Source organism: Papaver somniferum, chromosome 7 (assembly GCF_003573695.1).
Source record: "Papaver somniferum cultivar HN1 chromosome 7, ASM357369v1, whole genome shotgun sequence".
In the NCBI taxonomy this organism is placed as follows: domain Eukaryota; kingdom Viridiplantae; phylum Streptophyta; class Magnoliopsida; order Ranunculales; family Papaveraceae; genus Papaver; species Papaver somniferum.
Genome location: NC_039364.1, coordinates 124,386,113 through 124,413,240, shown reverse-complemented (window position 1 = coordinate 124,413,240; position 27,128 = coordinate 124,386,113). Strand labels below are relative to the sequence as shown.

The 27,128-nt window shown below is 35.8% G+C and overlaps 3 protein-coding genes across 4 annotated transcripts; 2 read left to right on the top strand and 1 right to left on the bottom strand.

Annotated features, from left to right (window-relative positions):
• Nucleotides 1-969: 969 nt before the first annotated feature.
• LOC113298342 (protein FAR1-RELATED SEQUENCE 4-like) lies at nucleotides 970-8,215 on the top strand. 2 transcript variants are annotated; one of them, XM_026547061.1, is made up of 8 exons: nucleotides 970-1,198; nucleotides 1,586-3,867; nucleotides 3,943-3,999; nucleotides 4,243-4,311; nucleotides 4,425-4,499; nucleotides 4,594-4,633; nucleotides 4,803-4,871; nucleotides 7,727-8,215. In XM_026547061.1, exons 2-8 carry the CDS (start codon nucleotides 1,654-1,656, stop codon nucleotides 7,756-7,758), a joined length of 2,556 nt encoding a protein of 851 aa, XP_026402846.1. In that variant the 5' UTR covers nucleotides 970-1,198; nucleotides 1,586-1,653; the 3' UTR covers nucleotides 7,759-8,215. The 2 variants fall into 2 exon arrangements, with proteins under 2 accessions (XP_026402846.1, XP_026402845.1); XM_026547060.1 differs by having other exon boundaries at nucleotides 4,594-4,659.
• Nucleotides 8,216-8,596: 381 nt separating this feature from the next.
• Nucleotides 8,597-10,745, bottom strand: LOC113292957. Its single transcript, XM_026541760.1, has 5 exons — nucleotides 10,475-10,745; nucleotides 10,231-10,373; nucleotides 10,031-10,148; nucleotides 9,142-9,330; nucleotides 8,597-9,039 (listed from the first exon to the last, which is right to left on the bottom strand). Exons 1-5 carry the CDS (start codon nucleotides 10,584-10,586, stop codon nucleotides 8,765-8,767), a joined length of 837 nt encoding a protein of 278 aa, XP_026397545.1. The 5' UTR covers nucleotides 10,587-10,745; the 3' UTR covers nucleotides 8,597-8,764.
• Nucleotides 10,746-13,827: 3,082 nt separating this feature from the next.
• LOC113295170 lies at nucleotides 13,828-16,764 on the top strand. The gene is made up of 3 exons (XM_026543526.1): nucleotides 13,828-14,052; nucleotides 14,254-16,129; nucleotides 16,376-16,764. The coding sequence occupies exons 1-3, from the start codon at nucleotides 13,828-13,830 to the stop codon at nucleotides 16,762-16,764; spliced, it is 2,490 nt and encodes an 829-aa protein (XP_026399311.1).
• Nucleotides 16,765-27,128: the final 10,364 nt, after the last annotated feature.

Here is a 27,128-nt window from a genome sequence, read left to right as displayed (position 1 = left end):
CGTAGGGAAGGGAAAAGAAAATAAAGATGGGTTTTCTTCAGATCATCTCAGGTTCATGCTTCGGAAAAAAGAGAATCTCTTGTCGCTCTTCCACTGATGACAATTTCTCAAATTAATCATTTTCAACCACTACCTCTCCTACTGCAACAACAACGACAACCTCAACTTCAGCTCCTCCATTACTAAGGAAAAAATAGAGACATTGAAATCAATACCCTAGCGACGGTGATGAATCAGTAGAAGAAATAGAGTCGACAAATGAGGAGGGCAAAGGGATAAGAGTGGTGAGACATGGATCCCAAGTATTGAAGGATACGCCAATTATCTTATGAACATCAAGCTTCTTTTTGAAATCCTAGAAAGAGTTACTTATGAATCTGAAGATGTTTCTTGTAAGGGTCTTATCATTCCCCTCTTTTCCTTCTTCTAATTTTTGTTCTGTTTAATCAAAAAATCTGGGGTCGTCCCCTTTTACTTCCTCGTAGATGCATACTTTTAAGAACAAGAAATGAGAGATTAGAAGAGCTTAGAAAAGATTCAGAATGATTTCAATAACCATACAACAACGAGAAACATTGGAATTTGGGGTATACTATCAAAATTTTCAAAAAAAAAATCATGATTTTTATTTTAACCGAACTATAACTATATTATAACTATACAACATTGAGAAACATTGGAATTTGGTGTATACTATCAAAATTTTCAAAAAAAAAATCATGGTTTTTATTTTAACCGAACTATAACTATATTAACTAACGAATGGGGTATCATTAACATTTTCTAGTGTATATACCGGAACGCCCTTCTAGATTCTCTGTCTGAATTAAATCAACCAAATAATAAAAAAAGATTTCTACCTCAGAACGCGTGAGATTGCGCGTAGGGAAATCAAGGGCTCTGCTTTGGTTTTATTTTTCCAACAAGGCCAATAGAAGGCGAGTGGATTTCATTTCCTCTTCTTGTTTCCATCTCCGCGATTAGGGTTCGTTTTCGTCTTCTCCCATTCCGTATCAATTTCTCTTTCCTCCGAAGAAACAGAAGGAAAAAATATATTTTTCAAAATAATAACACGGATATAGATTCCCGTCGACAAAAACAAGCGCAACTGACATCCGGTAGCCTCCGTCATGATTCTGTCAGAAGCTTCAGGTGCTCACAATGTCAGCAATGACAACAACTCCTCTTCATTTCACAGGTTCCCTTTCTGTTCTCTAGATTTTGTTAATGTGATTTGTGTTCTTAGATACCGGTTCCAACAAATTGCTGGCATGTAATGTGGGATTAGAGCTGTTACTGTACGATATCATGTCGAAAACTTCAGTCTCTGGGTTTCATTTGTGCTACAAATTGCAGCTGCTTTATTTTATAATTACATATAATTTTGCTCTTTGTTAATTTGGAGTTTTGAATATGTTTAAGCTAAATGAATACTTATTGGTCTATCTCATTTATTACTTGTGGTGTGTATGTCATGTACTTACTAGGTCGATTTGTTTCTGCTGGTTTCTGCAAGTGAGGAATTTGGGTCTATATAATTTTACTGGATTGTGTAAAATATTTTGTTTGTTTGTTTGTTTTTCAGGTGTTTGGGGGAGAGAAACTACTACTGGACTGTCTGATTAACTGGAGAGAAAAAAAAGTGTTTACTCCATGAGTATTGATCTTGAGCGTCGCCCGGGTGAAGAACTCAACAATGGAATTCATGAGCATGAATCAAGTGCGTGTGTACGCACCAGAGACAGCACAGATGGTGAACTGTATAGTGTGGATAAGGTTGATGTGAATGCAAACGTGAATATGAACTATTGTGTTAATGATTCTGCCAGTGCTATTGCCAGTGAAGGTAATGAAAATGTACATTTAGATCCTCGAGAAGGAATGGAATTTGAGTCTCACGAAGAAGCTTTTTCGTTTTACAAAGAATACGCGAGACGTGAAGGGTTTGGTGTTTCTAAAAGAAATAGCCGTCGCTCGAGGATATCTAAAAAATTTATTGATGCGAAATTTGCTTGTTGTAGATATGGGACTAAGCAAGCGAGTGATAGAGTTAGCAGACCAAGACCTACAGCAAAAATAGATTGCAAGGCCGCTATGCATGTGAAACGAAAGGTTGATGGAGCATGGTATGTGTATTCTTTTGTTAAAGAGCATAATCATGAGCTGTCACGAGACCATGCACACTTTTTCCGATGTCACCGAGATACAAATCCAAACAAGGATAAGATTCGCACAACTCCTACTGTAGGAGTACGACTAAACGAGGTCTGTCCTTCACTACCAGCAAGTTTTCATGGGTTTCAAAATGATAATTGTTTCGTGCAAGGCATTAAAAATGATTTAGGTAACGGGCCGTGGTTAGCTTTAGAAGTAGGAGATGCACAAGCTTTGAATGAGTTTTTCTTGCATATGCAGGAAGAGAATCCCAACTTCTTCTATGCCTTGGATTTGAATAGAAATCAAAATTTGAGAAATGTATTTTGGGTCGATGCTAAGGGTAGACATGATTACATCGACTTTTCTGATGTTATTTCTTTTGATAGTATATATGCTACAAATGGATATAAAGTGCCCATAGCTCCTTTCATAGGAGTGAATCACCACGGTCACTTTATATTGTTTGGATGTGCAATACTTGCAGATATGAATAAATCATCATTTGTTTGGCTATTTAAGACATGGCTTAGAGCAATGGGGGGACAAGCGCCAAAAGTAATAGTTACCGAGCAAGGTAATTCCATGAGTGAAGCTGTTGAAGAAGTTTTCCCAAATTCAAGACACTGTTACTGTCTGTGGGATATAACGAGAAAGATCCCTGATAAACTCACTCATGTGATAAAGCGTGATGAAAATTTCATGGTGAAATTTAATAAGTGCATCTACAAGTCATGGACGAAGGTGGATTTCGAAAGAAGATGGTGGAAGATGGTTAATAGGTTTGAGCTAAGAGAGGATTGTTGGATTCAGTCGTTGTATGAAGACCGCCAAAAGTGGGTGCCAATATATTTAAATGATACATTTTTGGCTGGGATGTCGACATCACAGCGAAGTGAAAGTATAAATTTTTTCTTTGATAGGTATGTTACAAAGGTTACGACATTGAAAGAGTTTGTAGAACAATATGAAGTGGCTCTGCATGACAGGTGTGAAAAGGAAGCTCATGCAGATTTTGAATCTCGGCAAACAGTCCTCCCTTTAAAGTCCCCATCACCTTATGAAAAGCAGATGTCATCTATCTATACAAGAGAAATATTTAAGAAGTTCCAATACGAGGTTATGGGAGCACATGCTTGCCACCCTGTAAAGGAAACAGAGGATGATGAAACTGTAAGTTTTAGGGTTACAGATTTGGAGCGCCAGCAAGAGTTTAGAGTAGTGTGGAATGGAACAAAATTAGTTGTTTCATGTTCATGTCTTTCATTTGGACTCAGAGGCTTCCTTTGTAGGCATGCAATGATAGTTCTCCAATTTTCTGGTGTGTTCAGTATCCCAACCAGCTATATATTGAAGAGATGGACAAAAGATGCAAAAAACAGGCATATCTTAAACCAAATATCTAATCCAGTAGAATCTAGGGGGCAACGCTACAATGATCTTTGTAGAAGAGCTATAAGACTAGCAGAGGAAGGGTCGTTATCGCTAGAGAGCTATAATGTTGCATTATTGGTACTAGAGGAAGGAATTAACAAATGTGTAGCTGAGAATGACTCTCTTAGTAGTGCTGGAAAACCCAGATTATTGACAGCATATGACCTTCAAAATACTGCTGATAAAGAAGCTGACAGCATCAGGAGAAAAGTGGGATCTAAGAGGATCCAGTCTAGAACTGAGAAGACAAACAGAAAGAGACCAAACGAGAAAATAAATGTAAGCTGGAATGTCTTTTTTTTTCTTTTTCTTCCCGTTACGGATTATTTTAACCGAATCTCATTCTTACTGCAGATAGGGGTGGATGAAAATGTTGCTAGTGTTGGAATGTCAGAGACTTTACAAGTGATGGTATGTTAGCCCATTGTTGGATTAGCATGTAGTCTCTTATAAATAACTAGTACATATTTCTATGGTTAATGTTTCATAAATTTTTCATATTAACTTTTTTCGTGTGGCAACCTAACAGTAACGCAATAGTTGCTGTTAACCCGAAAATAGTTTGAAGGTGAAGTGTCGTGTTGTGGTAGACACTAGTTTGCTTCTCTCTTTTCAATCAATGGAAATCCTTAAGTGGGTCTAATGCTAATGTAGGGACAGCAAGAGTCCAGAACAACAATGGTTGATAGTTACTATGGCACCCAAGGGAGCTTGCAAGCGATGGTATGGCTTAATTGTACTATTAAGCAATAACCATGCTCAATTTGGTTACCTTTATCTTATTGTTTTCTGGTTTCTTAGCAAGTATAACTGAAAAATGGTCTTACTTCTTATAGGGACAGTGGGGTTCTAAAGCGCCGGTTGTCAATACTAACAGCTGTTACGCCACTCAAGATAACTTGCAAGAGATGGTGTGTCATTAAGTATATGCTAATTGTTAGGGTCTTTGGTTATTTTCTTTTAATTTCTATGAAAGGTTTAATTGGGGCTTCATGCTTACAACAGGGACAGTGGGAGTCGAGAGCACCAATTGGTAGTTACTATGGTACTCAATGCAACTTGCTACCAATGGTATATTGTCCTTATGGTGATGGATTAGATATTTGAACTTGATTAGAACTTTTTTTCACAATTATAACAAGTTTAGGATGTGTTTCTCTTAACTTCAGTACATGAATGCTATTCTAAAATACGATTTTGATGATTTAACATAGGGACCTCCGGGGACAAGGCCACCAAACACCGATACATTCTACACCACGCCAGACAACTTAAGAGGAATGGTAAAGCATTCCATATTTATGATTTACGCTGAAATAATTGCATTTTGCCAGCAACTATATCCATTGCATGTCAATATTTCTTTAATTGCGGTTAATTTGGTAAATTCTACTAGCAATAGAGTTATCGTTGAGACCATTTTGTTATGGGGTAATCTAGGCTATATCTGCATGAAGCATTAATAGCATATAAGTGAGATGTTCATAACTGTTTGAACAGAATATATAGAAAGCTAAGAATACAACTGCAGTACAATTTAAAAAAAAGTTATACTGTTCCTCACATCGCGATTGCATTTGCAAGAACGTGTTCCATTTGTGACCTAGCATATGTTTACAGCCTTGGTTGCAGTATTCTTCTGGGACTACTACTGCTTTTCCTGCTCTCGTGGAACCCAAAAACCCTTTTCTCTGGGATGATCAAAACAGAAGTCCCATCAAAATCAGTACTCGGCACACAATTCGTCCTTTAAAATACTTGCATCCAGACCCAGGCTGCAGAACATGATATAGCGCTCACCATCTCTCTAGTTAGTACTAAACTTTTTACTAATATCCTCTCTCATGGATCATTTCAAATTAGGGGACCAGTGCATTTTGACAGTATTGTCTTGATTGTCTGGTTTTTTACTGTTAAGTTTTCTGCTATTAAGGTATCCTTTTACTGGATCTTTCGTGGTCTGCAATCCTTCCTCTCTGACGTCTCTCTTCATCGGTGCACCGATACTTCTAACAAACAATCTTGGTCTCCATATCATTGTTTCTTGTATTTGGTGTATATCTCTTTTATTTGCACTTAGAAACATTCTTCTCTATATTTAAGATCCATCTGCTTCTCTTGATTTCCATCTGTTATGAATTGGGTTCGTCTATCTCATGTTCCTGAGTCGATCTATGCCTTCTACACTTCCATCTGTCTAGTTGTGATTGTTTAATTGGGCTTCGGTACATTTTTCTTATTAATGACTAATTAGAAATGCCGTTAGAGATGTATCAATGAATTCGCTGAAGAATTTGTGCACTGTTACAGTTGAACCTCGATAAACGAATGTTCTATAAATGAATAACTTCGCCAAATGAATAATTTTTTCCGGTCCCGACTTGGGCCAAGGTGATAAATGAATAACCTCGCTTAATGCGTTAATAAATAAAAAAAATTGGATCCTTAAAGGCTCTACAGAAATATAAACGAATAATCACTGAATTATATATAAAAATATATAAATAAACCAAAATACATAATCAGAAAATTTTACGTAAAAATATATGTAGGAGTGAACTCAAAAAAAAATCATCTATGGTTGATTATCTTTTTCTTCCACCCAAACCAAAATGCACCGTATCCTTAATTTTATGCAATGCTTGCACAATTTCTGGAATATTTTGCTGGTGTTGTAGCAAGTAATTTTTTAAAGTGACCATCGCTTTAAAATCATCTTTAGATGATACATTTGGTACGACGCTACTATTATCTGGTTCAGGATCATTCTCATTATTCATTACTGTCTCAATAATTTCTTCGTCTGTTGGAGACTCCATAAATGCAACATTCTCGTTAGGATAGTTCAAAAGATCACATTTCTATGACGCAAATTAGAAATGACACCAATTAATCTTTGGATTTCTTTTTCCAGTTGACCATTTTCTGGTATACTTTTACATTTTCTCCTATACAATTTAACTTCTTAATTGAGAAAAGTCTAAATGAATAAATATTCGTTTATCGATAAATGAATATTTTATTCATTTATCGATAAATAAATAACCCCGCTAAACGAATATTTTTTCGTTGTCCCGAGAGCATTCATTTATGGAGGTTCGACTGTATATGGTGTAGCTTATATACCTCCCACACTTATTCAACATTTCACTAGATACTTTGCGTCCGTCTAGTGGCGGCTCTAGATGTTACAATCCGTTTCTATAAGATGTGGTGTAGTTCATCTACCTTACCATACATAGACCAACTAGAGTCGACTGTTTTAAGTTCACTTTGATCTCCTTATGCCAGAAAATAGATCAGGGGTGTGCCATATGTATATGTAGCTTGATACTTTTTCCTCTTTGAATCCTCACTTGTTAGTCTGTTGGTAATGCTTCCTGCTTTCTCAGCCCTTCTGTTGCTTCTTAGCATGTGTGTGATTTTTGGATCTCAAATTCTGGTATAATGCTACTCTAAGATGCAGTTGTAGTTTCTCTGTGGCCTGCTGAGCAGCATTGGTTTCAAGTCTCTTATGGTAGTCCAGCATCACAAAATGTGACGTGTCCCATTGCAGTTCTTCTTTAGGGTTTTTTCGCTACAACTTCTGTTATACTGCACATCAGAAAGGCGTCAGTTAATATAGATGTAGATACTTGTTTGCTACTTATAAGCATGCTGCATCCTGCTCTATTGATATATTGTCTTTAAGCTGTTTTGTTTGTTCTTCTTTTTCTTTCTAGGAGCTCATATTTTTGGCAATCAGTTTATTTGATCTTGTATTCTGATTGTAATGGCTTGGACCATTATACTTAGAAGTTTTCATGCTCACTACTGCGGGGTTTAATTGCAATTCCACAAGTAAATCCTAGTTTTGTACACGTTGCTCCTTTATTAATTATCAACAAATCACATCCATTTTCTAGCTATCCCAGTAGTGGAATGTTGAAACCTTCCGTATTTCCTTTTCATTGACAAATCATCAGATCAAAGAGATTCACTCTTCACATTGTCCATCAGATACTAAACCTTCTTCATTCACTTGGCTGATGCATATAAAGTACTGTTGCCAATTATTTCGTTATTTAATTTTATGTTATTGTCAGGAGTATGTGAACTGTAAATTTTTTGCATTTTAATTATTTGTTTGATCTTGCAGAGGAACAAGTGATCACTTGGAGGAAAATCTAAATGATGTCCAATCATAAGAAGTTGCCAGTGGAAAAATACCAATCGAAAGTGCAACATTTTAATATAGTCAAATACTCATTAATTTGAGTTGCCTGGTTTTACATACAACGCGTTCCTTGCATAATTGATGTCTGTTAGAACTATCTTAATCATCAAAGTGAATAGCAGAAAGGAACTTGTGCTTTTTGACTCATTGGGAAGGGATGTAGATGAAAAGGGAAAGGGAAAGTCCTAATTAAGCAGGTGAAAGAAAAATGACGAATAATGTGGTGGATTGTATTATATGATTTTGAGGTTCTATTTGCATTTGTGTAGCACCGACACAAGATCGGTCATGCCTTTTTTGGTGGCTTCAGCTGGGTTGCAGTCTTGTTGGTTAAAAGATTGTAATGTTAGAAACGAACATGTATATAGACATTGCACTGCAAGGAGTAAATGCTTTTCTGTTTTCCCGAAACGTTTCTTATTCTTTCCGATCTGTAGCAGCAATCAGGGAAGCTCTTAGTTAACTGTTAAGCTTTCTTTTCCTCTGTTCTGTAGTATAATTTGCTTGATCAACTGTTTCAGTTTCTTATTCTGTGTAAGTTACAGAAAGAAACTAGGGATGAACATGACAAAAATTACAGACCAGAGCTTGTCAATGATCGAGGTATTTGTTGACTCATTGAGCTCATAAAGTGTAGACTGTTCCGAAGGAGAAGAGCAGACGCGAAGTCTTCAAGTTGCACATCAGTTCTAGACAATCAAGGTTAGGATTATTTTTACCCTGTTTGTTTCTATTTTCACTTTGCTTTCAGCTTAGGTTTTCATTATTTCATACTCTCATGCAAGGAAAAACTGAAGGAAAATTGAACAGTAGACAGACTTGATAATTTGACATACAAATATTGAACAAAATAATCTTACATAATTAAATATTATTACATACTATATTTATATGACATTGAACATGTACATGTGGAAAAAAAAAACAATCTTTTAAATAACCTATTTCTCTTGTGCGTCTTCAGCCTTTTGTTCTTATAATGGTCACAGTTCCTCTCCCTTGTGTGTGAATTCTGGTGAAAGCTACCACAGCCTTACCAGAAAGACCAGGCCCACCGGTCGAGACACACACTGGGAGGCACGCCATGTCACCAACTGGGTGCTTAATAGGCCTTGTCGGTCGCATAAGTAGCCTGTTATTTATGTCGCTTAATGTTACATCCCCTTCTATTCCTCCTGGTTTAACCACGTTAAATGGATAAGCCACTTTCTTTCCCCTATTACCAGCAGTCCTCTCTGTAAGAATTGCAAATGTTAATTTCACAGAATATTTGAAGGAAGAAAAAAAAAGTGCACGACAAGAGTGATTACAGAATTTAAAATGTATGAAAACCATACTTGGACGGGAGGAAGATGAGTGCTTGTCTTCTAGATCTTTAGTCACTGAATCCATGTACGAAGTGGATAGCGGAGAAATCATTTCCCGACGATCAAGTTGTTCACTCTTCATTGACTTTATTTGACCTTTGGTACTTTCGTTGAGGATGTCATTTCCCAGGGAGGAGTTTGAACTCAATGGTTTATCATCTGTTTTCAGAAAAAAGTTAAAGTAGCAGTAGTTTCATTAGATAGATGTATGTAGCTCTGGCTGACTGCCTGACTAATAAAAGAAGGTTCCATTATTTTTTCTCCAAAATAGATAAATTGGTTTAAACTTTTTTGTTAAAAGATCATAACATCCCCCCAAAAAAAATTTCCCAATAGTCCCTTTAACTTTCAAATTTCATCAGCTTTTGGTTATTTTGAATGATCAGCTTTGACCCAATCGAGGGGGTGAAAGAATGAATTTCAAATTAGTGTCAACTTTGTTTACTTCTTCTGCTCATTAAAGATGTCGACAAGTTTTAAACTTGAACAACACCTAACAATTTTATTGCTCAACTAAAGAAGAATGATGAATTCAGGGTCAGCTGATATCAAGATCTTTTACCAAGTTAAACCTGTGTGAAAGACAAATAGTTTCAACAATATCTAATGATCCCCAAGGAATTGAGTGAACTTGCTGACTTGATAAATGAAGTAAAGAGTTCTCTCTTTATAAGGGCAAGAAAAATTGGTTCAGAACAATTACATTTACTGAACTAGTTACACACCGGGAAGCACATTGTAAACATTAAGTTAGTAAATTGTAAACCTTTTAACTTTAAGAAAAGGAGATTGCAAATGAACTTCTGTTGGATGCTTTGTACAAGTGAATGAGTTAGTAATAGAGAGATTTGGGTTTTACCTTGAACTTTAATTTTGTTTTCAGCCATCAAATTATTTTCAGGAGTTGAGCTTGAGCACATCAAATTCTGAAAACACATTGCCCCATTATCTCCATAGTCCATGTTGACACTCTGTTGCTGGCAAACCAAAAATGCATCATCAGTCTCTCACTCTCTAAAACCTAAAAAAAAAAAAAAAAAATCTCAAAAGAAAACAAACCTTAGAACAGTGAAATATTTGATGTGCATCATAATCACTGGAGTTGTAAAACAGTAGTCTTTGTTTTTTACAGTAATTACTCCATTCCATGACAGCATCTTCAAGATATCCAGTGGATAGAAAACTAGAAGAATCCTCCATTACTGCAAAACAACCATTAGTCAACTCACCCGGATAGAAAGAGATTTATAAGTGTTGGAAGACAAAAACAAAATTCAATTAATGAGAATATAAAATATTTTACCCATTGAAGAAGAAGATGAAGAAGACATGATGCTGTTATTACTGTCTGAGTTTAAAACTCCAAAATTATGCAGATCCCAATCTGTAAAACCATTACTAATATTGCATGCCATTTCTGGTTAGTCTTGTTTGTAGAGATGAGAGAATAACGATGCCAAATTTGTTATGATTTATTATCTCTTTGTAAAAATTTTCTCTCTTTTGTATGTTATATAGACTTATTGTATCTGTACTGAACCACTCATGAATTTGTCCTTTCACTTGCAGTAGTAGTAAAGATATGAACTACTGCTAATGGGCCACTGCAGAAAATAAAAAAAAAAAAATTTAACTTTTGATCTTTAATTCTTAGCTTCCACAACCACTACTTTTCCTCTTATTTTCTTTTACACTTGAGGAGAAAATTAATTGAAATTTGATAAGAGCAAGTCCAGTGGGCAGCATATAAAATTGCTCATTTATTTATCCACGTGGATGGTCAAATTTAAATCAGTTTTTATACGTGGAGAATGAGCAAATTTAATTACGGACCCAGCTTTTTTCCCACTAATAGATGACTTATTTATTTTTAAATTTTGTCTCACTAATGGTTGAACTATATCATTAAACAAGCCGATATATCCAAAATTACAATTCTAATTGATTATTGTTAGTATAACAAATATGTATAATTTGATAGTCATGTTTATATTCATTATGTAGGTGTTTTAAAATATTTTTCAATTATATAAAGTTTATGAATATCCGTGATATAATTCGAGAGATAAATCATTTCTAAATTTTACTATTCCCTCCATTTCAAAAAGATAGGCTTGTTTGGTTTTGCACAGGGGAAAAAAACAATTATTTAAGCCATTTTTTCATGTTTTTTTCCAAATTTATCATTAAAGTAAAAGTGGTCTCTTTAATATTTTAAAGAGAAAAATAGGAGAGAGAAATGGTTATGAGATAGAGATGTGGTCCACAATATGGTCAGAATAGTAAAAGTTACAATATTTGACTTCCATTAAAGGAAACAAGCCTATCTTTTTGATATACCCAAAAAATGAAACCAAACCTATCTTTTAGAAGCTCTCCCATCTCTCCTCTCTCCCTACCTGACCTCCTCCTCTATCCGACCTTTTCTAGTCGTTGGTTGGTGTTTGCTTATGCTAACGGCTAATTTTCGCTGGACCTCTCACCGGAAGCTCCATTTCTCACCGGATCCTACATTTCTCACCCTTCTTCTTTCCCCTATGCTTGCTACTGATCCTGCTTCACTCCATTAACAGTCTCTTTTTGGTTCTGTGTTCTTTCTATATGCTCTGATCTTCTCATCCTTCTCTTTTCCCTCTCTCCGATGGCAGCCATTACAACATCTTGCATCACTATAACTCACCTCACCACAGACTCCCCAGCAATCACAGAAATCACAAAAATTACAGGCTTCCCAGAAATCACTGACTATACAGAATTCACAGAAATCACAAATTTCACCAACATTCCAACAATCACACATCACAAGGGTTACCAAAAAACAAAAATCACAAAATTCACCTGCATACTGATGAATACAGGGCACCCATTTGTCTGAATTCCAAGGAGAGGAAAGTTTATCTCAGGAAGTTATCACTTCAAATCAAGGGATTGAGAATAAATTTCAGACCTGAAGTTTTCCCCCAATTTATCATGATTAGCAAAGCTCAATTTGAAACACAAGTTTTTTTCCCTCCAACTATGAGGCCTCTAGTTGATTCTGCTACTTGGGTTCTCTATTGAAAATTCTTTCTAATCTTTAGATGGATGCTTATCAAAGTCAAAGAAGACACAAATTTGAAGATTTTACGTCCATCCCTATTTCTGAGGTATCTTGTTTACCTTGACTACTGGGAAATCACATGGATACCTACTGCTTCTATCACTGGTATGCTCCGACTCTCTTGGTTAGTTTATCTAACAGGAAGTAAGTCTCTGAAACTCTGCTCTACTGGCTACAAAACCCTCCTTCTAATACAATTTCAAAGTCTACACTTTTCTAAGATTATTAGCACTGTTTTAAAATCTAGCTCTAGCTGTATTTATTGGTGCATTCTAGTTTACTATGATCCTATAACTAGAAGACTAACCTCAAAATACCCCCCAGTTTCATATTTTTAGCAATTATTTATCTCTATATCTTGGAATTGTCAAGGTCTTGGGCAGAGACATACCAAGAAATACCTTAGTGATATGTTGACCAAGTTCAATCCTGACATCTGCTTTATCTCTGAAACCAAGCAGAAACATGGAAAACTCTTAAACATTATGCAACAGCTTAATATTCAGAACTTCTGGCATGTCAATCCTGGAGGGGATAGTGGTACTGCTGGAGGGATAGCATTGATATGGAAGCACAATCTTGATGTTGAAATTATGGATTGCTCCATTAACCATATCAATGCTACAATCAAGCATACCAGTGGCCCTTCTTGGCTCTTTACTGGTTACTATGGCAGTCCTTATGATACTGATAGTAAACTTAACTCTTGGAAAGTTTTGGAAAATTCAGCTCTCAATCACTCCCTTCCTTGGTTGGTTATTGGAGATTTCAATTTCATCTTACATGATAATGAAAAGTACAGTACCAAACCTTTGGAAAATATTGAATCTAATATCTTTAGCAACAAAATTGTGGATTTGGATCTAAATGATTTGGGCAGTGTTGGATGTCCTTTCACTTGGTCTAATAAGAGAAGTGGTCCTTCTCTTACTGAACAGAGACTGGATAGAGGATTAGCCAATGAACCTTGGCTGCTTCTCCATCCAAACTCTACTGTAACAAATCTTCTAGCCATTGGCTCTGATCACCACCCCATTCTTCTAAACACCAACCACAATTGGCGTACTGGTAAAATACCTTTCAAGTTCTTTGGTCCTTGGTTGGATCATAAGGACTGCAAGGACATTGTCACTGAATGCTGGCAGAGGAATCTATCTGGTTCTAGTGCTTTTCTCATTGCTAGAAAACTCAAAGACATTAAACTGAAACTCAAAGTTTGGAACAAAGAGGTGTATGGAAACATTAAGACAAACATAGAGGAAAGTAAGAAACATCTAAATTGGTTACAAGAACACTACTTCAAACAGGACAGAAGTGAATCTTTAAAAACTGCTACTCAAGTGCTTAGAGAATGACAAGACATTGAGGAAAAATTCTGGAAGATTAAAAGCAGGGATAAATTCATCAAGTTGGGAGATAAGAACACAAGCTATTTTCACAGAACCACAAAACGCAGAATAAGAAGAAACAAGATAGATTCTATTCAAGATAGTGCTGGAAACTGGATTGAAGACTACCATGAAATAAAACACTGTTTCACTAAACACTTCTCTAGGATGGCTATTACTGAATCACCTGAAATGAACCTTAAAATCATCAATATCATCCCCACCACTATAACCATTGCTGATAACAACAATCTCAACAGAATTCCTGAAGATCATGAGGTCAAAAGTATTCTCTTTAGTATGGCCAAAGACAAAGCACCAGGGCCAGATGGATTCCCTTCTAGTTTTTTCCAAGCCAACTGGGATATTGTTGGAGAGGATCTAATCAAAATGGTTCAACATTTCTTCAAGTCTGGGCACCTTCTCAAAAAAAAAGAATTCAACTTTCGTATCACTGATACCCAAAACTGAGAATCCATCAAACCCAGTCATTTCAGACCCATCAGCCTATGCAACACCACATACTAAATCATATCGAAATTGTTAGCCCAAAGACTGAAACCTTACCTCAACAAAATCATATCCCCTTACCAGCCTGCTTTCATTCCTGGAAGGCAAATTGTTGATAACATAGCCATTGCCCATGAAACCATTCACTACATGAGAACCAGAAGAGGTCAAAAAGGCAATAAAGGAAGTATGAGAATTAAGATTGACATGGCAAAAGCTTTTGATAGAGTGTACTGGAAATTTCTTATTATTATTATGGGAAAAATTGGCTTCAACTCTGACTGGTGCAACAAGATTATGCAGTGCATTTCAACCACCTCCACTGTTGTGTTAATAAATGGTTCTCCTGATAAATTCTTCAATCCCTCTAGAGGGCTGAGACAAGGGGATCCCCTATCTTCCTACCTATTTCTATTCTGCATGGAAGCTTTGTCTAGAACCTATTCTCATGTTGAAGACTTGGGTATCATTTCCGGAGTTCAAATTTGCAAGAACGCTCCTTTTATAAATCATCTTCTATTTACTGATGATTGTATGGTTTTCTGCAAAGCTAATCTCTCTGAAGCCCAAAATCTTAAGGATATTCTAAACCTCTTTGGAAATACTTCTGGTCAACTTATAAATTTCAGCAAATCTGGTGTTTTCTTCAGCAAGAATACTGATCCTGCTCTTATGCCTAACATCTGCAATCTTCTAGGAGTTCAAGCTCTTCCTATAAATGACAAGTATTTAGGCTCTCCTCTCTTTACTCATAAAATAAAAATTCAATCTTTCAAGCCAGGTGTGGAAAAGATGAAGATAAATCTGTCAAGTTGGAAGAACTCCCCCTTAAACCCAGCTGGAAGAGAGGTTGTCATCAAATCTGTTACTTCCACAGCCAGCATCTACCAAATGAATTGCTTCAGAATTCCAAAGCAAATTTGCCAAGATATGAACAAGCTTCAAAGAGACTTCTTCTGGGGTAAAAACTTATATAATCCCACAGGTTACTATCCAAAAGCTTGGACAACTATATGTAAACCAAAAGATATTGGTGGTCTTGGATTCATGAACATGGAACTCTTCAATAGTGCCATGATAACAAAAATAGGGTGGAGGCTGGAACAAGATAAGGACTCTCTATGGTACCAATTGATGGATGCCAAGTATTTACTGGGAAGAAATGTACTCAACATGGATACCAAAGCCAAAGATGGAGAATCCTGGATATGGAAAGGAATTCTAGAAGGTATCCAAAACATTCAACAACATTGTGTCTGGAGGATAGACAATGGCAACAAAATTAATATTTGGGAAGACCTCTGGCTACCTAACTCAACAGACAAGCTTTCAAAACCTGCAAACTGCCCAAATAATACTCAGTTTCTAGCTCATTTAATGACAGACCAAAAGGAATGGAATCTGCAGTTTATCCAGCAACTCTTCATCCCTGACATTGCTCAAGACATCACTAATCTAGCTATACACCCCAGGGAAGAAGACAACATACACTGGAATCTCAACAGCACAGGAAAATTCTCTGTCAAAGCTTTGTACAAATCCAGAATAGAGAACCTGTACAGGAATGATCTCAACACAAGAAATTGGAGTTCTATTTGGAACATGGAAGTGGCACCAGCTATCAAAATCTTCCTCTGGAAATGTGCTCATGAAATCCTCCCAACTAATGCTAAAACTGCAAGCATTCTACACTACATAGATCTCATATGCAAAATTTACAATAGTGGGGAGGAAACAATGACACACTTGTTCCTCAATTGCCCTGCTGCGGTTGAGGTTTGGCATCAAATGCTAGGTGAAAATCATGGTCTCTTTGACCATCACACTCGCTTCATGGATTGGTTTAATACTTGGTTCCACAATCCAAGTAATAATGGAAATAATTGCACTTATGCAACCACCTGCTGGTTCTTTTGGAAGGCCAGATTTGACCTGGTATTCCAAAACATCACTCCTATTGGTAAGAATACTTCTCTCAGCATCAAACAACATCTTTGTGAATATAACAGAGTTCACAACCTGCACCATCATGCCCTGAATACCCGGGGCCAAAATTATGATATTGATCCTCAGATAACACCAACAGGAATCCATGTTGGGGTTTACCCACAACAATAGAATTATGGTTACTTAATCAAAATATGCAATATCCAAGATCCTAACAGTTCTCAGTACTTTTCATCTCTGACTATAACTGATTTTGCAGGCAACTATGTTGATAGCAGAGGACACACAGGCCAATGGGGAGCAGGAGGAGCAGACTTGGCGTTTTCATGGGCAAAGGACAAACAACACATCAACATTAAAATACATGTTGTAATCACTGACATCCTGGAACACTTCAATGCTCTCTACATCAAAGCAATCAAAGGAAGATTTAGCAGAAACTACCATAGGGAAAAACAGTTATTGAGTGCCTCTTCATTTTTAAGCATTAATCATGTAACTTTTTTCTTAACAGGTCTTAAACTTTTACATAGAACCCAAAATCTCCAAGCCTTAAACTTGGCTATTATATGTAAGAACTATAGTAGTGGATCTGATGTTTGCCTAAACAACGACACCACTAGCACTACAATCAATCTATGTCCTTAGGCCTTGCCTAAGTTTTCTTTAAAAAAAAACCTATCTTTTTTTTAACCGAGGGAGTAGTTATTACCTATAAGGGTACAATTGTAATTTTTTAAAAGCACTCTTTTGTCCGATTTACCTTAAAAATTGTGCAAACTTGAACTAATCACCTATTTGTGGGACAGAGGGAGTACTTCTTTCAATTAATAGGCTCGTTTTTGTTTAAACAAATATTTATATTAATTAAGTGGGACCATTTATATACAAAAAATTTCGAGTGGTTCAAATTTGAGAATTTGCCTATTCATTTTGCATGTTTGCCTATTCCAATATGGGGTGGGAACGGACACATATGCTCATATGCCCACACCTCTATCTTTGCTCTAAGAGTGGTAATTATAAAAAGCATACGAGGTTATAAAGGTAATTCAAGTTTTAAATTAAAATGACAGAACTGCCCCTAACATCTTAACGATATTTTTTTAAAGAGAAAACCTTCTCTGGTAGTTTATTAATCAAGCGAAAAGAAAACAGCAAGGAAGGGAGCATAAGACGTGACTTCCAAGTAAAGAAGAGAAGAAATTTCAAAATTAAAAATAGATCTCTTTCTGTGTAAGAAACAAATTATACATTCAAGGACATATAAAATTCTCGGATATTGAATACCTATATAGCAAGATAAATGTTTCACGGAATAAGGAAAGATACTAGACTAAGATTACAAAGATTAAATTTGTCGCCTAGCTAATCAAACAACCATAAAAACCTAGTTTAACACTTTTACACATTAATTACGGATTTCATGTTGGATTTGCGGAAAGATATAAAAAAGAGAGGACGAAGTGGTTCCTTTGACTGCATAGAACAACGATATCTCCAAATTGAACAAATTACTGTAGTGGTTAGTGCATAATGTTCCAATAACAAAAGATAAGAAGTCCAATCACTGATCTGGTCTTTCATAGAGGGGTGAGGAAAATTTGTTGGACGATGATATAATGAAAAATCAAGGTAGATACCCTGGATGAAGAAACAAAGTGAGAAGAGGTGATGTTCAGTTTCTGGGATATAAGAGACACACGAAAACAAAACAAGGTTATAGAAGGAAAGGAACTGAAAGACGTGTCTATGTTAGAAATATATGTGAAGATAACTTACAAGGGGAGATATTAGTACGAGGAGTAGCAGGAAGCGACCATACTTTACTTCATAATGGATCAGAAGTAGCAGGGATATATTAGAATGAAAATGGTAGACATTTTTAGTAGAAACATATCAAGTGGGGTGATGGTTCCATTTGTTGTTGTCTGAGGACTCAGTGTCTGTAGAGAATAGTTCCAACTTCGTAAATTCCAAACCCACTGAGAGAGGAAAAAGATCCTTTACCATGGTTAGAGATCCCTTAGTGTAGGTTGTCATAGATAAAAGACTATTGATAGAAGGAATTCATATGTCCGACCATATATGAGTGTCGATCCCTGAATTTTTTGACGCATATGATTATGTTGAAGGTTCTGGAAAAAATTTGTAGCTTTACCAAATTCATAAGAAATTTGATATCTCGAAAGAGATGAAGGGGTGAATTAATCACGATGTCGGTTTTGTTAAAGGAGTAGAAGAATTTTGAATACCTTGAGGGATTTGGGTTCACATATTATAGGCCAAACTTTGGAATATACTCCTTCCATGTATAATAAGAATCCTTGTCCCACTAGAAGTCTCATTGGATTTTATCCATTTTATCTACAAAGGACTTTGGTACCGCCGGGACATGCATTTGCTAGGTAGTCAGAGTAGGACTAAAGTATTGTCTTGATTGGGAATCATGTGCCCATCCTGGGATAAGTTTTCACCGTTAAAGTGGAATTATATTTTTGAATAAGCGATTCAGATTTTTCTTTCTTCAGATTTTGTTGAGAAAAAATAGTGGATTTGATATATATTTATCATTTTTTGAAAAATTCTTGAAAATATCTTGCAGTTTTTTATGTATGCGAGGACTGATACTCAAATTTTGAAAGTTAACCATTTGACATTTGATGCTGCAAACTGAGAAAAAGTGGCAAGTAGGTGAGGTGCTTCTCTTATGTTAGTTCTAGAAAAGAGAAAATGGTTACCAAAGAAAAAAAAGGTGAAATATGGTTGGAATCTCGATCTTTAGAGTTTTAATTCATAAGAGGTATTGTTGACCCACCATATTTAACAAGAGTTCCATGTAAACAAGAAACATATTAAGATAGGGGTGGGGGTCTTCGGAGTTTTAATTCCTAAGAGGTATTATTGAGCCGCCACATTTAATAAGGATTCCATACAAACAAGAAACATACTAAGGGGAGTCATCTTGCAAGAGACTGCAGAGGCGAAGTTTAAGGATGAAGGTTCTTGAACTTTGAACAAGATGAAGTTCGCGTGATACATAAATCCTTATGTAAAATGTTCAAATATACATGTATCCCGATATAGGTTTTTATATAGTGTACCATAGTTAACAAATTTTCAATTCATTCTTCAAATTTGAGACACTTTATTCAAAAAATCATATATATCCTTATACTATTCTGGAAATAAAGATGATTCTGTAAAACTTTTAAATTATAACACTGATAAAACACTTATAGACGAGCTGAAAAGTTCATGCTAAAATTTAAAACAGACATATGCATGTCTATATAAACTTTTGAGGCAAGTTTTATTCATTGTGCCGTTTGAATTATCTTTAGGTTAAAACTAAAAGGTTTAGTCATTAGTGGATCTCTATATTTTCCAGGATGATAGCATATGGTTTAGTAACAATGGAGAGATGTGATAATTTGAATGATATGTCTGAAATTAAAAGCTTTGTAACTACCATAGAAGAACGTAGAAAGCATACATATACGCATTCACTTAGATGTTGTATATAATGCTCGTCACTTCTTCGTGCATTTTTACAGTTCGAGATGAGCTTCAGATTTTTCATACGTGGGCCCTCCATATAAGTCGTTCTTAGTCTTGTTTTTCTTATTGAAAACATCAAAGATAACCAGGATTTTAAGGGCAGTTTTCGTTTTTCTATGTAAAATAAATTTAAATTGAAAAAGATTTTAATAATAAAATTAATAACGCCATGGGTTGAATATGAGAATAATGTAGATAAGATAAGGTGCAATAGTTTGAAAAAGGTAGGGGCTGCATGAAATAAGGGCTAACGAACAAATCATTGTTGTAAAAAGAAAAACCCTGACCAAACATATAACGATTATCCGACTATCAATTATATTTTTTGTTTCCGTTTTTTTTTTTTTTTTTTTTTGTTATTCAACGTTTGGTACCCAGTAAATGTCCAGTACCTAGCTTTGGTACCCAACATTTCAATAATTAAGGATTGGTATTTAAACCCGTCGTTGACCGTTATAGTCAATGTTTGACCAAATCTATTTTTATTTTATCAAATTTTTATAATACAAATGCTTAAAGTTACAATTTATCCCTAAGAATAAAACCCTAAAAAAAATTCTCCATCTCTTAGTCAAAGCTGCCACCGCATACAAAGTTTTGTATAAGAGATTTGTGTGAGTAGTGAAGGAATGTGGATCGACGATCATTCACTTCATAACAATAAAAATAAATAATGATCATTGCATAATAAAAACCCAAATCAAAAAGAAGAAGAAAAAGTTAACAGGGAGTTCCAGTTTGAGTTACATGGAAATGTTCTTTGCCATATTTTTTTTATTGAAATTCAAAAGAAATAAGATCGAAGACCATTTTTTCTTCTTAGGTCATGACCTATACAACTTCTATCGCAAATTTTTACGCAGGTGCCGCGGGTTTAATAGTTACTTTCTATAGAATTCAAGAGATTTTAGAAGTCCAGGCCCGAGATGCGGTCTTGGGCAATATTGTTTTCAAAGCCGCAGAAGTTAGGGAAGAAAAGAAGGTATTGTTGCCATGAGAATGTGGTTGTTTGAAGGTCTAAGAGAGGTTTTAATCACTAGAAATGATGGGGGAAAAATGGTATGAATGCGTGCAATTGGATTCAAGGAATTGAAGAACAAGGAGCCGCTGCCGTGTGAGATGATGATAAGTCAGTAGAAGATTTGTGGTGTCTGCCATTGATGGTGATGATCATTGATGGAGCTTGAAGATGATTAAGAGTGGTTATCAATTCTGGGAAGGATATGAAATGGCGGTCATTCATAATTCACGTTCTAGAAAAATTATAGGCTGATTCAAGTACCAACGGGTTGGTAGTGATTGAAACTGAGGGTGAAGAAAACAAACAGGTGTAAGAGAGATTTGGAAGAAGACGACCCTTTTTCTTGAAGGGTAAAATAGTAAGATATAATAACAATTTGCAATGGGGTAGTCCACGAGTGAGTTGGGGGTGTGGGAGTTTAATGTATTTTGAATCTTGGGGATGTTGAGGGTGTAGATGTGGAAAATCCTACAACTACATCCGAAGAATCACAAACACACATTGAAGCAAACAAGCAAGAGATGCACAAGAACACAAGATATACGTGGTTCGGTATGATTACCTACGTCCACGGGGGTAAAGGGATGATCTTATTACTCGATTCAAGGTTACAAAAGATGTATCTCACTAACAAGATCTCAATTCTCACTCTCAAGCTCTTGGTGTTCTCTCCTCTCTCACTGATTACTTGCCCCTTAGCTCTCTACATGGCTCTCTATTTATAGCTACACCTGATGATACATCTAAGTTACAGTGTGAGTCGTGGTACATCTTCCTTGATATCCTTCTCGGGCGATGGGGATGATGTCTTTTCCGAGATGTTGGGCCGAGCCTAGTGGTGTCTTCTCCCGATGTCCTTCCACCCGATGTTGATTGCTCAATAAGTATGGTCGATGTCGTCCTTGATACTCTCAGCCCAAGTCTTACTTTGACCAAATCCTTCTTATCCTTTCACCTTCTTTGTCAGAACATTTATTATCCTTGTACCCGATAGGAATCGCATCAGAGTTCTACCTTTACACGTATCGACTTCACGGGCTACCTTGGCATCTCTTTTCTCGCGCCAAGCTTGGGTAAAATGATTCGGTGTTTCATACTCCAGCTATTGTTGATACAACGTTGCCTAGGATTGCTCCACCTGGATCTGTGGATTATTCACACCTACAGAGGGAGTGTAAGATAGTATAGGGAGTTTGAGAAAGTTTGGTGCTTTGAGTGTAGGGAGTTTGAGAGACTTTCCCAAAATCTCTACTCTTTTGAGAGATTTGTAGTGAGGAAAAAATACATTGTAAACTCCCTAGAACTCCTCAGAACTCCCCAAAACAAACCAACTCCCTAACATTCTAGTTTTTACCACTAACAGGGAGTTCAAGAGTTTCTTTCAAACTCCCCCACGACTAACGGGTTTTTTTAGGGAGTTTGTGAGACTCTTCTAAACTCTTCCACGACTAACGGAGATTTTGAGAGACTCTTTCAATCTCATCCACGACTAACGTGTAAAAACTGAACTACACTCAACTCCCCCGAGGGCTAACCCCCGTTAATAAAAATTAGAAAGAACAAAGTAAAAACTGGTCAAATGTTTACTTTGACGGTCAGCGGATGGTCTAGGTACCAATCATTAATTATTGAAATATTGTGTACCAAAGCTAGGTGTTGGACACTTGCAGGGTACGAAACGTTAAATAACCCTATATATTTTTTTCTTTCAGTGAACACAGAACGGCCCTTCAATCGTCTTACTAGTTGTGCGCTTTTTCGCATAATTTTACCGTGCCGACAAAAATGGTATAATATAGAGTAGGAGTCAATCCGACCTCTAATGTATGCCTATTGTATGACAAGCAAGCTAAAACAATACCTTATCTACAATTTCATTGCCATTTCGTGACCAAAATTGCAACTATTGTATATGCGGAGCTGCATAAGTACGTACCTACAAACGATATCACAGTTAAAAGTTGTGGAAGGTTAAGAGATTGCAACGAAAGAGCAAGGTCTAACATGTGGTTTCATATGCAAATGATGCGGGGAAGATTCGGAAGGAAATGAAAGAAAGGAAGACTACTTGTTATTTTATTCGTTTTGGGGCATGGATTTTGTTGAAAACAGAAAACTAGAAAACTGTTACACGAGGTTACGAATATAAAGTCTTTATTAGTAATATTTTAATAATAATAGTGGAATCGCCAAATTAATTGGTTTCCATCCGCTGCATAGTTAGTTAGTCGATCTGCAGTTTTATTTCCTTCCTTATAACAACAGTGGATATTGTTCACAGACTATATGGTGAAAGGTACGAGAATAGCTTTGAACTTTTGTTGTTGGTGAAACAAATTTTGAATCTCTACTGCTCAATGAGGGATTCGTTCAGCGGAAAATGAGTTATTTGTCCAAATATTTTTAAAACATGGTTCTAATGGACGAGTAAACATTAGTATGGATGAAATGGATACCAAAAAAATAGCAAGAATGAAACTGGATTCATCCTGGCTTAAACTTTAAAAATAGCGAGGATGAAACTGGATGCATCCTGATGTAAATTAAAAATAAGAAAAAGTATTTGAAAATGGGTAGGATGAAACTGTTTACATCCTGCCTATTTTTATATTCTCGTCCATTTAAACAGTATCAAATTTTACATGTCTTTTTCACTCAGGAATTGTTGATTTTGGTATTTTTAATCAATTTTGTGTTCGTTCAAAAGCTACCCAAATTTGAATTTTTGATTTAATTGAAGAAAATTTTCAAATCTTGATTTATTTTTTTTTGAGATGAAAGGGTTTGGGTTTCCTTTACATTTTACTCTTTGTTCTTATTTTCATTTTTTTTCTTTCAATTTAACTTTTCTTTTTTCGATATAGCCTTCTTTTTTTCAAAAATGAATGTCACGCTATGTACATACAAGTGATTTGAAAGAATAATGTTTTAAGAACGACTTATTTCAAAATCTTCTTGTTTATAACAAAAGTGAAAAAAGAGATGCACCTATATGATTAGTATTTCTGGTTGACTTGACCGAATGAGTTTTATATGAGTGTGTATTATCGGCTTTATACATGATGTTCTTCAATTATTATAAATGTGTATTGTTGGGGTCACAAGGAAAAACAATAATCACCAATATTTGATAGTTTGCTTCTTTTTTGTGTGTGTTTGATGCAAATTTTGTCTTTATACCGTTTTGTAATCGATAATTAATTAAAAGCTAAATGAGGGAAGTGGATGACAGTGAAATGAATTTCGTAACTTTTTTTTTCATCACAAAATTGGTCAATTAATTCAATAATGACAATTCGTGGATGAAAAAGACATGTAAATTTGATACTGTTTAAATGGACGAGAATGTAAAAATAGCCAGATATAAACAGTTTCATTCTACTAAATATATCAACACATTATGAAAACTCAGTCGGGATGCACGAGTCAAATTTATCCTATATGGAATTTATACACTCCCAAATAAGTTGGTGCTCTTCGTCTTTTTTCTTTCAAAGCAAAAGTTAAATTACCCCTTATTTGAAATATTGTCAAATTAGCTATAGCCATTTTAGACTCTTTAGCGGAGCTTTTGTATTCGAGAAGTGTTTCCATGTTGGATGTATTTCGTTTTAGGCTTGTTTTTGCTTACCTCGGCATTGTGACAGTCCGACCGAAGATCAATTTTGGAATTCAAAAATATGATACTCGTCCTACTTTAGATCTTTGCTTTCTTTATAAGTGGGGTAAGGTAATCAATTATTGTCAACGAAATTCAAACTATCCCACCAATTTGACTTTTCTGTTCACTAATTATATTTCTTCTTTTCTTCCAACATTTTTCACAAAAAGTTACCAGCAGGATCAAATTTCGCACCTGTTATTGTCTAAGCTTGTCTATGGTCCATGACGTTGTACCCAAGATCTTATTTGATAACTAACGCATCATATAAATCATACGTAATTTATATTTAAAATGATTTTAAATTGTAAAATTACATTGCATTTGTTACGATACAATATTAAATTTAACTATGAAATTAAAATTTGTATATATGATGGGGTCACTAGGGAAAAAAGATTTCTCTCACTTGGTCGGAGCAGGTAAGGGTTCTTGCTTTGGCCTTTTCGTAAGATTTGATTTTGATTTTTTTGCCTTGGAATGGTTAAAGATTTTTTAAACTCTCTCCCTCATGAATCATTTCGGTAGTGTCCTTTAGAGAGAGTGGGGGCTGGTTCCAAATCTGTGTTTTGATGTCCGCGTGATAGTTATTAGGCCCACCTCTGCTTCCCACTAGTCCAGCATGCTGATTCGGTGTAATTTTGTGATTCATAATTCATTCAAAGGGACCAAGGAAAAGGTTTTATTGACCAAAGTTGGCAGAACATGTCCATAGACGTCTTTTCAAGAGAAGTTGTTCATTACATCTTGATAATCTTCTTCCCCGAGAGAGAACACAGGGGGGTCAAATTTCCACAATGCATCGTCTGTTTAATTTACACAATTCATTTAAGGGAACGGTTTTATTGTCTAGGTTACAGTATGCACGCATTGCCGTTTTCCGAACCTGGAAACGTCCCTGGACAGCCCAGAACCATTGACAGTTAGATGGTGATAAGCAAGCTCAGCCCTAATAAGAAACATTATATTAGGAGGGAGAAAAATTGGAAAAATATTGTTAAGCTTATTGAAAGAATTCTTGAAGAACATATTTTATTGATTATTTTTTATCAAAGAAAACAGTTAAAACAGACTGTCTTTTTATACAAAGATAAAAGCAGAAAAAACAGGGAACATACAGGTTCCGTGAAGACGGTCTGTAATGACCAGACAGATACATGTGTGAACAACACACTAACAATTACTTATTCTCACAGTCCCCCTCAAGCTTATACTGTTGAAAACATAAAAGCTTGATAACAAGAGAAAGAAACACAGGATGAGTAAGTCCCTTTGTGAAAACATCAGCCACTTGTTCTGCAGAAGTAATTTAAGCAATCTTGAGCAAACCAGAACTAACTAACTCCCTTATAAAGTGATAATCTACCTCCACATGCTTTGTTCTGGTATGAAACACAGGATTGCAAGCTAAGCTATTAGCTGATGTGTTGTCACAATAGAGCATACAAGGATAATGAATAGCAGTACCAAGTTCATGAAGCAAGAAAGAGATCCAAACAACTTCAGCAGCAGCAGTAACAACCATTGATTTGTATTCTGCTTCAGCTGATGATCTAGAGATTGTAGGTTGTTTCTTGGAAGACCAAGAAATAATAGAAAAACCCAAAAATGTACAAAACCCTGAAGTGGGCTCCTGGTATCAGGGCACCCTGCCCAATCTGAATCAGCATAGGCAGTAATGGAAGAAATATCACCTGCAACAAGAGTAATTACTGAACCTATAATACCCTCTAAGTATCTGAATATCCTCTTAGCAAGCAATAGATGTTCAAATGTAGGTGAATGCATAAATTGGGATACATATGTAACTGCAAAGCAAATGTTTGGTCTTGTCATAGTCAGATACTAAAATCCTCCCACCATACTTCTATAACCAGTTATATCAGTCAGAAGAACTCCAGTACATAATGAAAGTCTTGGACCATGAAGCACTGGAGTTTTAGCTGGTTTACAATGAAGCAGATCAAATTTCTGAAGCATATCAATAGTATATTTCTTCTGAGTTAGAAGTAATTTCTTTGAATCATCCATAAAGGTAGCTTCAATGCCTAAGAAGTAGTGGAGAGTACCCAAATCCTTCATTGGATATACCTTCTAAAGAAACTCAATGATTGTAGAACTCAGCTGACTTGAAGAAGCAACCAAGATAATATCATCCACATAAAGTAATGGTACTTCCATAGAGTCACCATGCTGATATACAAACATGGAGTGATCACAAGATGATCTAAAAAATCCAAATTCAAACAAAGTCCCACAAAAACTCTCAAACCAAGCCATTGGTGCTTGTTTAAGTCCATATAAACTTCTATTCAATTTGCACACATAATCTGGATTTGTAGGATCAATGAAGCCTTTAGGCTATTCCATATACGCATTTTCAGTGAGAAATCCATGCAGAAAAGCATTACTCACATCTAATTGTCTAACAGTCCAACCTCTAGACAAAGCAATAGTTAAAACAATTCTTATTGTTGGTGCTTTTACCACATGACTAAATCTCTCAAAGTAGTCAATTCCATCTTTCTGATTGTATCCTTTTGCTACCAACCTAGCTTTGAATCTATCCACAGTACCATCAGGTTTCAACTTTATCTTATAAACCAATTTACATCCAAGACATTGTAAGTAGGATCTGGTTTTACTAAAGTCCAAGTACCAGCTTCTTGTAAAGCAGTATGTTCGTTTTTCATTGCTTGCACAAAGTCTGGATTTTTAGCTGCAGTTTTATATGTCTTAGGTACTGTAACAGAGGCTACATAAGCAGTA